The sequence below is a fragment of the Sturnira hondurensis genome, unplaced genomic scaffold (genome assembly GCF_014824575.4).
Source record: "Sturnira hondurensis isolate 20B ecotype Veracruz unplaced genomic scaffold, ASM1482457v3 Scaffold0015509, whole genome shotgun sequence".
NCBI lineage: Eukaryota > Metazoa > Chordata > Mammalia > Chiroptera > Phyllostomidae > Sturnira > Sturnira hondurensis.
The window spans coordinates 9,891,342-9,903,410 of NW_028088140.1; the positions used below are offsets into that span (position 1 = coordinate 9,891,342).

The 12,069-nt window shown below is 48.6% G+C and overlaps 1 protein-coding gene across 5 annotated transcripts in view; it reads left to right on the plus strand.

Moving 5' to 3' along the window:
- Positions 1 to 392: 392 nt before the first annotated feature.
- Positions 393 to 12,069, plus strand: part of IQSEC3 (IQ motif and Sec7 domain ArfGEF 3) — a 122,706-nt gene continuing 111,029 nt past the window's right edge. For all 5 annotated transcript variants that reach the window (XR_005069210.1, XR_005069209.1, XR_005069211.1 and 2 more), the window contains exon 1: positions 393 to 1,068. Coding sequence is in view for 2 of the 5 variants with exons in the window: in XM_037064746.1 (XP_036920641.1) it covers positions 506 to 1,068 (563 nt within the window). In the remaining 3 variants the exon portion in view is untranslated. The remainder of the gene's footprint in view (positions 1,069 to 12,069) is intronic.

The window sequence follows — 12,069 nt, forward strand, 5'->3', positions numbered from 1 at the left end:
TGACTTCCTCTTTTTAAACACATCTCTCCTTTTGCCACCTTCCCTTTTTCTGCTTCCTCGTTCTCTCAGCCTCTTCCTCTTCTTTTCCTCTTTTCTTATCCGCTTGTCTTCTCCTACACCGCTCTTTCCCAGTATCTCTACTTCTGCTTCTCCCGCTTTCCATCTCTCTTTAGATTTAGCTTATCCATCTTGGCTCTTTCTCGTCTATCCTCTCCCCTATCCACTCTCTCACTCGCCTCCCTCCCCTCCCTCCTGTTGGAGCCCTGCAGGAAGCCAAGACGTCTCTCGAAGCCCTGAGGTGAAAGGGTGGGTGGGTCTGGCGCCGGGGCCCGCCCCTCGGTGCGTGTGTGGCTGTGTGTCGGTGACGCTGCGCCGGCCAAGAGGAGGAGGTTGCGCCCGCAGGAGAGGAAAGCGGCGCCTCGCAGGGGCTGCTCTGCTCCAGCGCGCCCTCGCGCTCCCTGCCGCCCGCCGAGGCGCGGGCAGGGCAAAGGCAGCCGCGGGAGGCATGGAGAGCCTGCTGGAGAATCCGGTGCGTGCTGTACTCTACCTCAAGGAGCTCACGGCCATCGTGCAGAACCAGCAGAGCCTCATCCACACCCAGCGTCAGCGCATCGACGAGCTGGAGCGGCGGCTGGACGAGCTGAGCGCTGAAAACCGCAGCCTGTGGGAGCACCAGCAGCTGCTGCAAGCCCAGCCTCCTCCTGGGCTCGTACCCCAGTCGCCATCCCCGCTGCCGTCTATCCCGGCCACCGCCGCAACCGCCGCCACCGCCGCTGCAGTGGCCCAGGAACCGCTCCAGAACCAAGGACAGCTCCCGTCCTCCTCGCCACAGACCGCGCCCGGGCAGCCACCACTTCAGCACCACGGACAGTTCCTGGCACACCCCACTCCGGGCCCCAGCAATAGGGCGCACGCACCCCAGTCACCCCACCAGCACCCACTGGCGCCAGGGGCGGTCACCAACAAGGAGAAGGAGCGTTCCCCGAGTTGTTGCGCTGCCGCTGGAACCCTCCTTCAGCACAAATCCCCTGCTGCCCTCTGCAAGGGCGTACTGAGCAGGAGAACTGAGTGAGTGGGGAAGAGGGGATGCGGAATGTTGTGGTAGGAGAAAGGAAAGCAAATGAGCATTAGGAGGGGACTGGGGGAAACTGAGTGCGCCTAACAGTCTGAAGGACTGGGGAAACGTGAAGTGAAGGAGTGAGAAGATGTTTGGAGGTAGAAGTGTGTCAAGGAGATTTGGGCGAAGAGGGTGATGATATCAGTGTTTGAGAGGGTTGGGGGGGTTGTTGGAGCAAAAGAGAATATTCAGACCATCACTGGGGGCAATGGAGGAAATAAATTGGTTCAAGTGATTGGGGGTGTTGGAAACTAGCCAGTTTTAACAGGAACAAGACTGAGAGGAAGTTAGGGTGAAGATTAAGCTGAAGAAAAGAGAATAGTTGTATAATGTATTTAAGTTAGAAAAATCTTGAAAGACAGGGTATTAAATTATTTGAGTGGAGAGTAAGAGATGAAAAACACAGAGGTTTGGCAAACAGGCATGTTAAGAATTTTAAAAGGGCTGGGGTCCTGGAAGAGTAGTGTTGGGACCTGAGGGAATTCAGGAGGCAGAGGATAAGGTTGAAAAGCAGGAATGATGTAAAAAGTCGGGGGTGAGGGTATCTGGAGGTAGAAGAAGATGAAGGGTGAGAGAAAGCATTTCCCAGAGGAACGAGCTGGCTTTTTAATTGATGCAATGGAAGTCGAAGCTAGGAGTGGCTCATTTGGAAAAGGTTACTCTGCTCTGACCTGAGTGGGTGCCTTTCTTATGAATCTCTTTACCGTGCCAAAGGGGTGCAAGGTAACAACCAACCAAGCCAGCAGAGGACTGAGTTATAGTGTAAGGACTCAGTGTGGTTATACCTTTCTCTTTGAGTCAAGGAGGATTTCTGTGCAGGGTGGTTGGCAACCATGGAACAAGAACAATGATGAGAGAGACAGTTGACAAATGGAGTTGGTATTTGAGTTCAATTCCTGTTTAAATCTCTCTGTTGTAGCTAGTGACTGAAAACCTTGTTTTTCTTTTATTTTTTTGGTAATGACTGAAATCGCACATTGAGTCCAAAGAGAAATATGCTCATTAACCCCCCATGAGGGACTCCAGGACCTTGGGCTCTTTCTCCCAACATCCATGAATAAGGAATATGGGAAGTAGAAATGAAAGGGGACTGGAATATTCTCTCCTCTGCATTGGGAAAACTGTGATCATGTCAGCTGCCTCTCTCTAATTAGACAGGTGATAGAAAAATGCATGGAAGAACAATGATGGGGGCAGGGGGTGGATCAGCACCTACCCCCGACAGTGATGATGCTAAAGGAGTTGGTTGTGGGTAGGAGGGGGCAAGAATCTCATCTTCATCCAGCCTCGATGTGCTTTAGGTCTGAGGATACTTGTGAAGATTTGATATATTTCCTAAAATCTCATTTTTCTCTTCACACCTACTATAGAGTGAGAAAAGTTTGGTCAGGACATGTTAGCTCACAGGGTTGATTTGACCAGAACCATGAGACGAGATCTAATGGGGAAATATCTAGAGTGATCTGACTTGGCAAACCTAAAGCATCTGATTCAAGCCCCAAGAAGATGCAGTTTTCTTCCCCAGCTCCTTTCATCATCTATTTGCGCTTCTTTCGGTTCCACAATTTTCTTTCCTTATCTAGCATAAAAAGCAGAGAGTAAGTTTTCCCTCATGCCCATAGCTCATCAAAAAAATCCAAGATGCTGTATGGCTTTCTCCAAAATAAGGTGAAAAAACTATTCTATTCCCTTTCCCCGGGGCAGCCACAGCTTCCCAATAATGATGGTTCTTCATCTGATTCCTCACCTGATGCCCTTCGTTGTCTCCTTTTCTTCCACTTCTTTGGCATCCCTATGTGGGAAGAGGGGTTGAGAAAAGATAATTTTTCTTGGATAATAACTTTTCTGTGGGCCCCAAAGTGGCTTAGAGAGCCCAAACTCTGTTGCTGGGAATTCAGAGATTTAAGAATCACCTGTATTCCATCCAGCATCTCATGGCAAAACCAAAGAGGATATGTCATTTTTTCCTCCTCCCTTGTCTTCCTTCTACTTCCCCAAAAAGAAGAACAAAAATAAGAAATAATTAGAATGGTGGAGGAGAGTGGAAATTGTTGGAGATCCTTCACTTAGGAAGTTGTGCCAGACACTAAAAGGTTAATATCACTGGTACCTCCTTCATTTCTCCAGATTCTCCAGCCTTTTCTCCTGCTCCCCAAATCTCTCCACCAAAAACTTAAAGAGCTTGGGCATGGACATGTATGCCTCTTCTTCTTCCTTTGGTGCTATCTCCTCTTAGATGTGAAATCATGGGCATGTTGGCTTACTGAGTGTCTTTGAAGCACCAATTTCTCCCCACTGGTTTGCCTAACTTCAACCCCCGCCCCAAGAACCTCAGGAAAGAATCATTTTTGCTTACTACATGTTTGACCCCAACCTGCTCTCTATCCATGACCCTCATTTTGTATGTCTGTCTTCCTCTGCTCATACCTCTCCACGGTGCAGGGCTAGATGCTGCCAGCAGTCAGGGAGAGATCTCCATAAGAGATAGGGTGAGGTGAGGAGAAGAAGAGCAGAAACAGCAGCTCTCTCCCTGGCATTTCTCCTGGGGAACTCCCTGCTGAATCAGTTCTCTACTGGTGATGCTGAAGTAGAAGGAAGAGATGGCAGAAGGGGGTTTTGGATTATAATTTCCCTGAAATCTTTTCTCAATACTTACTTTCCCTTCTTTGACCTCATTATAGTGAGACTATGGCCCTGATGAGGTTGCTCAGGGCTGGGTGGGGGTTATCAGGGGATAGGCCCTGTGTTAGATGCCTTATCTCATCACACAGTTTGTCTCTTATCCCCAGAATTATTCTTCTTGCCCAAATCCAGGAGAAGCAGGAGTCCTGGGGAACCAGGGATTGGGAAATAATGAATTGTTTAATTGTCACCAGATCTGCATTAATATGCATCTTGGCCTCCCTACCTCTTTCAGCTGAAGGAGATAGAAGGGTGGTGGCCTTGGAGTTCAGGCCAAGGGAAAAGAAAGTAGGGAATGGGTGAATGCAGAGACATCATGGAAAAAGAGGCTCAAGGGGTTAAAATTGTTTTTCTGCATGTGTCTTGGCTCTTGCTAAGCTCCAGCCCCCGACTGCTTTTGCCTTTTAATGAAAGCAGCAATCATAGCTTCCTCCTCTTTATTTTTTCAATCAAGGCCCACCACATCTACAGAATTGATTATCTCTTCCTGGCTGGAGCCAACTCCTCACCCTGACCTGGCAAAGTCTCCTCCTTGCCTTGGAAGCACATGGCCCTACCTGAAGTTACTGGCTTCAGTGTGACCATAGCTTCTCTGTTTCAGCACAGGTTTGTCTAGCCACCCAGTTATACTTTTAGAGCTTCTTGGAGACAGAGCTTGCCCATGTCTCCAAGCACATGGGTAGAGAATTATTGGAAGCTGGGTAAGATCTGTGCATTATAATTCAAATTTACCTCCCACCCCAAACTCCCCACCTTCCAGTAGCTGTGAAATCCAAATGTCTCAGTAATTTCTGTCCTCTTTCCTCCTTTCTCTTTCATCTTCTATACGCTTCTTCCTCAGTATTCCCCCCTTTTCTTTTTTATTCCCACTCTCTTTCCCCTTTCTTCCCTCCCGTCACACACACTCTCTCCCCCATTTTTCTTCTTTCTATACATTGCTATACATAGGGAAATTTCCTTTCCTTCTCTCTACTCACACCTCTCAGCATAAAATAAATCTTGGGTCATCATTTGAGCTCTGTGGTCTCATACTGACGGGAGTCTGGAGGATGTTGAGAAGATCGTTGGATGTGCTTTTTACCCTGTTATCTAAGGTGCTGGTTGGACTGGGTGTCTGTGCTTGAAGGTGTAGCTTGTGACTGGCCCATCCTGGGAGCTATTAAAAGAGTATGATGGTCTGTCAGTCAGTCAACTCTATTGTATCAACTATTCAGTCCATTGAAAACCCTGCACTCTGAGCTGTGGAAACGGGAAATAAGCAAACAGTCCTAGTTAAACACTCAGGGGACACATATCTGGAAATATCTAAACAAGTATAAGTAGATTGCAGCCATCTAGAGCTACCCTCTATTAGAACAGCATGGTAAAAGGGGTGAACATATAAATCACATTCAGACCCCAGAGAAGGTTTTCTTGGTTGGAGTCAAGGGTTTATGTCAGGAACAGTAAGAGTCAAGGATAACTGAATAGAGAACAGAGCCAAGAATATTCAATGCAGGAAGGAGATATTTGTACTGTATCTGCATATCATCCCATCCTCTGTGGTACAATCCCCCACTACCCCAATCCCCTCCCACTAGGCTAAACCCTATCAACAGGGTAAGGAGAGCTCCAGTACTCAGGGTCCATGTCTATCTCATGCCTAGAAAGCCTGGTTGCTGAGGAAACAATATTATAGCCGATGTTCATCCACCTGCTTATCCTCCTCTCTTCCTCTATCCACAGCAAGGAGAGGACTCTAACTCATAAGCTGAAAAATGAGACCAGAATGAAGGCTCATTGAAAGGAGATAGTGAGCATCATTCCCTCCCTCACCTGGAAGCTGACATGGAGTGGGCACTTGCAAAGATTTGCTGTCCAACTCCTTTCTTAGGACCCAGACTATGTTCTTCCTTCCCATTCATCCAAAATGAACACAATTTTAGAGAAACAAATCACTCCTGGCTCCTGGGAAATGCTGATGGCCTTTCTCCTCCTCACCAGCCCCCTTTCTCCTTGTTCCACCCCTGCTCTTTTCTTCTTCACTTATGAGCCCTTCCAAGGCCCACACAGTCAATACTATAGGGGTGGAACATTTTCACGAAGGCATCATGAAGGCATCCCGGAACATTTTCTTTTTTTCTTTATTGATTTCAGAGAGAGAGGAGAGGAGGGGATAGAGAGGGAAGGAGAGAAACATTAATTATTATTGTTCCACTTATTGATGCATCATTGGTTGCTTCTTGTATGTGTCCTGAATGGGGGGATTGGACCTGCAACCTTGATGTATTAGGTTGACACTCTAACCAAATGACCTACCTGGCCAAGACATTCTGGAACATCTTCCATGTGGCTTAAAACCAAGCAAGACGAGCAGCATTTGGTCCTGCTGATTCTGCAAATATCTGTGCAGCCTGAGTTTCAAAGGTCTCACTCATGAGAAAAGGCAGATGGAGTCAGATCTGGGTAGAGAGCCAATGAAAGGGAGGGTGATATGAAAAAGGAAGTGGCGGAGGGGGGAGCTGGGACAAATAGCTTCACCATTGTCTGGAGAGAGACTCAGATCCTGAATTCAAATTCCATGTAAAGATTTTTAGACAGACTGGCTTTGCTGGGGAGCCTAAATATTTTTTTTACTGGGGTCCCAAACATACTTTCAGTGATCCTGGACACACGGTATCATCAATGTAGTTAGGTGTTTCTTAGTAAGAGGTTCTTGGAACTCTCACTGTATCTAGCAGATCCCCAAATACAAGGCCATAAGGCAGGGTTTCTGAAGCTTGGGACATTGCAGATCCTTCCTCCTCCATAGGTTCCCACACAGGCTGCGAAGGATTTCTTGTTTCAGTGGAGCAAGAGGGTAATCATCTCCACATGCAATGAAGGAATTAGCAAACAGAAAAAGATGAGGAGTAGAGTGAAGGGGAAATTAGATCTTTCAAGCTGAAAGGATCTTAAGAAAAACAGAATCACAAAATTTTCAAGATCTAGGTGGTTAAGAACATAAGCTTTGGAGTCAAGCATAGCTGAGAATGAATCCTGCTCTCCTACCACCAGCATGAGACCTTACACTCGTTATTTACCTCCTTTGAGCCTCTGTTTTTTTCATTTATAAAATAAATAATATGTACTTTTGCCCTGGCTGGTGTAGCTCAGTGGATTGAGCGCAGGCCTGTGAACCAAAGGATTGCAGTTCAATTCCCAGTCAGGGCACATGCCTGGGTTGCAGGCCAGTTCCCAGCAGGGGATGCACGAGAGGCAACCATACATTGATGTTTCTCTCCCTCTCTCATTCCCTTCCCCTCTAAAGATTGATATATAAATTTTTTTAAAAAATATGTACTTTTGAAGGATTGTTGTAAAGTTTAAAATGTAAATAGTATCATATGCTTCGTACTGGTCTGGGCACACAGTAAGCTCAATACATTGTAGTATTTCTACAGATGGGAAGCCAGGGCCCAGGGCTCACCCACAGTCAGACCATAGTGATAGACTGGAATCCAGGTTAAGGACCCCATCCCTTCTTCCAGGTCAGCTATCTACACCTGCCCTTTCCTCATGTGCCCTTCTACCTCTGGACGATGTGCACACAAACTATTCTTGACACATGCATGTGAAGCTTACACTGAAATTCAGCCAGGCAGGCCAATCCACCACCCATTAGTGATGTGTGACGAAGGCTTACACCTTGAGAGCTGGGAAGTGTTTCCTTCAGCTCACTTTGAATCTCAACTGTTGCATTTTGGGATTATTTGTACTTTTCTTAAAGACATCAAAAGGATCTGAATTATCATCCAATGTCCCTCGGTGGTAAGAGTCTCCCCAATTACTAAATGGGGAAACCACAGTTTCATCTAGTATATGAACTTGTCAAGGACAAAAAAGGAAGGTAGGAGGAATGGAGCCTGAACCAGGAAAATGCCTCCCTCTTGAAATGAATGAAAGCTAAATCCACTTCTCCAAAATTTTCTGTCCTGGATATGAAAGGGTAGACCTGCTCTTTGCAGGACTGAGGTCAGAAAGGGGCAAGTGCTTACAGCTAGGAACCAAGAAAAGGAGAGGCCTGATGTGTTGTGGGTTTTTGGTGGTGATTGGTGGAAGTGGAGGTTAGGTGAGGACTCTGCTTTATCTGGTTGAGCACAGCATGTGTAAGAATTTCTTCACATAAGGACTTTCTCAGATGAAATACTTTCTACGAAAAACAAAACAAATGGAAAAGAAAAGATGGTGGGCTTCTAAACTTGTCTCTCAGGGTGGTTGTGGCTATGAGGCCACGATAGGCAAAGATCACTGTGGGTGTCTGTTGGGGCTGTTTTGCTCTTACTCTTTGTTTGGAATATCCCATCTGGGAGGGTTATGTAACTCTGCAGGACTGGTGTATGCACTGAGTGGTACCTCTTGTCTTTGGCCAGTGAGCAGGCTACTGTGGACAGAGGGCATGCAGACCTTCCCAAGTCTCTGCCCACTTTCTGTACTGGCATCAGGCCATTCCCTCCCTCTAGACTACAGCTGCAGGGGTTAGGGGGGCTTTAGGAAATGGAATAGGGTCCCCCTTCCCTTTGGGGAGTAGGGTAAATGTCAGAGCTGGAAAGGTCCTATAAAAGGTCATTTGACCTAAACTTCTCATTTAGAAAATGAGAAAACTATGACCTGAGACAGAAGTGACTGGTGCTTCCAAACTAGTTAGTGGCAGAACTCTTCATCCAGTGCTCTTGATGATACACAGTGATGTACTGAAAGAACTGGGCAGGACTGCTTTATGGGTGCACAAGGCCAAACTTACAGCTAGTTATGGGGGTTTAGGGGACTCAGAAGATCTCTCTGCCTTCCAGATTATCTTGCTTATGCCAGATATTAGGCAGGGATTCCTTTGAGTACTTCAAGGTTATGCCCTTGTTAAAATGTAAATTTTCCCAGGACAGGAGAAAAACAACACACTTAGCTATATTCGCCTTTTACACTTCAGTATGACGGAGTTTATTTGAACCAGGTCTGAGAGTAGGTTTGATAAGGGAGGAGGTTGCCATGGTGACACTGGTTGTCTTAGGGCCAGGACAAGAGGCTTAGAAGGAGTTGAAGGGCTCATGAAGGCAATTGTCCAGAACCTAAATGATCTTTATCTCTGCTATATATTTGCAGGGAATTAGAACTTCCTTGCCTGGACCTGGCAAGCAAAGAGGAGGGCCCTGGGGTATGCTCTCATTGGCTTGTCTTAGAAAAGTAATTATCTGGGTCATACATAATTCCCAATGAGCTTCTTGTATAAAAGTCATAAGGCAGGAATTTAAAGAATATTCTGGTGCTTGGTAAGTTCTTTTGATTCATTCTAGGATCTTAAAATAATTTTTTGCAAAATTTCACACAAGTCTAGGGAGTTTGCTACAGAGAAGGAAGACACGGGCAGTAAGGGCTGGCAGGCAGTAAGATTAGTGTTGCATGGGCCTGAAGAGGATGGGGGATGAGAGGCTAAGTCAACATCTAGGAGGTATTTAATAAAAACTTCTTGAGTGAATAAACAATCAGTACGTAGGGCCCAGGCAAGTTCACAGATGCTTGAGTGGAGGGAGAAGAGGGTATGGTGTCAGATCTCAACTGGAGGGAGGCTCCACTGGGCAAGTAGGGTGTGCTTAGGCCCAACAGCAGTTTCTGCAGCTGAGCATGTGCGAAAATCTGTACCTGAGGCTCAGCTGTTAAGGCTAGTTGGGGAGTGAGGGGGACATGGATGCTTCTCCCAGCTAACAGATCCTACCCTAATTCCATCCATAAGCATGACGAGCCCCCATCTCCCTCTGTTTGCCTCTGACCAGCCTAGTCTTCAGCCTGTGAGCTTGCATTATTAAGCATGAAAAAGCACTTTGAGTGCTTCATCTCACACACACACAGCCTTGGCAGCAGGTTGAACTAGAAATGGGCAATGGGTCTATGAGAATGGGAAGGAAAGAAAGCCTAAATTATGGCCACATCATGCTTCCAGGTATAAAGGGACAGAGGAGAGCTGGATTCTGGGGTTACCACCTGACCTGGAGATGCAACAGAAACCAAAACCCAGGCACTAGGACTTCTCTTCCTACTTCTCAATCAGGCAGTGTCATCTCTGTCCAGGAAAATGTTAGAACACTAATGGGAGGGTGAGTGGATGTGTGTATGGTTTGGATGTGTGTGTGGGACTGCGCATGGGTGAGTATGTTGCTGACTAGGTCTGGGGGAGATGGATGTCACCCATGCCATACAGAAGATGCATGGCTCTCACAGTGAAGCTCAGCACAGGCCTTCTTCCTGCCTCCACATGAAAAACTGGTTTGTCACCCTGTCAGGACTCAGGGTTCCTTCTTACTCTGCATGGCTTGTCTCATCTCCCTTTTTGTCTAGCCAGTTCCTCCTGGTTCTTCCCCTCTGTAAAATGCGGTGAATTTATACAGTTTGGCTCTAGGTTTCCTATCATTCACTCTGTTTCAAGCAAGAAGGAGACCAGGTCCCTGGAGGCTGTGAGCTCCTGGGAGAAGGCTGCCTGCAGGGTGGGTGGGTGCAGGGGTGGGCCATCTGGGCCTCTCTATTGAGATATTATGTTTAAAAGCTCAGGTACCAGGCAGCAGGGAGATATAAGATACAGGAAAAAGTGCAGTGTGGTGTTTCCCTGCACCTGACTTGGCCTAGCTGTGGCCACATCCTTGTGCCACACGGCCTCTCATGGCTCTGGGTGCTTCATTCAAAACAGCTGTCTCCTTGCTTCCAATGAGGAACACACCCTACATACCAGGCAGAGAGGCAAGGTAATTCCATAATTTCTTGACAAATGATTTGTATTGACCATAATTTTCATTTCACACATGAATTCAGCACAATGATTGTTTTAAAAACAGCAACAAAAACTCTACAAAGCAGTTGGGAGTCTCTTTGCTGTGTCTAGTTTCATTGGTTCCTGGGCACAGCCTGGTTTTCATAAACATGCCCCAGATGCTTCCAGACTGGCTCATTTGCATCTTTGACATTCTTGGAGCTACTTACCTCATAAGAGCCCATTAGGAAAGGCCAAAGGTAATTCCACAGACAGACAATGGGGATACTTCAGCTGGTCTCCACTGAGAAGTCAGGACTCCTGCATTAGGTGCCCACCCTCACAGACCCTCACGTGAAAGCTTGGAACAAACCACTCCCCTTCCATAGGCTGAGGAGGAACAATGACTTTGTGCCCCTCTCCCCGATCCGCTCACAAAGTTAAGAGGTTGCCACAAAGGACCTAGCCAAAATGTAAAAAGTGACTTCCAACTGATAAGAAGAACCTTAGGAAGGGACCTCAGGATGGGGGACCGACTGTGACTGAATTCACTCTCCCTTCTAAAGAAAGAAAACACCGGTGGGCCCCACTTGGGTCGGCCCTGCAGGTCCAGGAAGGATGACGTGAATTCTGCAGGGGCTTCCAGTTCTAAATACCCCAGGAATTTCCACTGGGCTCCTTCCAGCCATTAATGCTGAAAATCCGGAAGCAGCTGGAAGGCAGCGCTCAGGATCCAGCCCACTTCCGACCTCCTGTCTCCCCTCCTGCTCCCAAAACTCGCTCCGAAAGCCTGGGGAAAGCCCGTCCTCCTCCGGCCACGTTCCCGGGGGCTTCTCATTGGGGAGGGAACCCGCAGTCGTGCTTAAGGTTGTGTGGGCAGGCCAGAGAGCTGCTGACGGGCAGAATAGAATCTCCGGGCCCACGCACCCCTCTGTGCATCCACGCGGGGCGGGCCCCTCAGCGCGGGGAAGCCAAGCACCCCAGCCGCCCCCCCCCCCCCCCCCCCCCCCNCCCCCACCCCCCCCCCCCCCCCCCCCCGCCCCGCGCGTGCGCGCCCCCACGCCCCCACCGAGAGAGGCAGCGCTGAGTCACGAGATCAGGAAGCGCAGCTCAGGCGCCGTTCCTGCCCCGCACCACACCTGGGCGCTCAGGCGCTAGCGTGTCGCGGTGCCCCCTCTCGGTCTCCGGGGCTCGGTGCTCCCCCGTGTTCCCGCCTTCACCGTCCGGCCAGTCTCCGGAGTGTGGCTGTTTCCCTTGGTCTTTCCCCCACCACAGCGCCCTTGCGGGCTCGAGGCCCGCCCACCCACGGCGTCTGGGTGCATCCCCTGCGCAGCCGAGGCTTCCCGACCTCGCCTGAGAATGAGGGGAGGGAAGGGGGCTTCTGTGCTGCGTCATCGCCTGGACCTGCAGTTGCTGCCGCCATAGCCCGGGAGCCTGACGGCATCCTGGGATCCAGACCGTGACCCGCTCACCCTCTGCCCGGGCTGCTCCCCCAGCGGTGCTGGCCCTCGGAGCT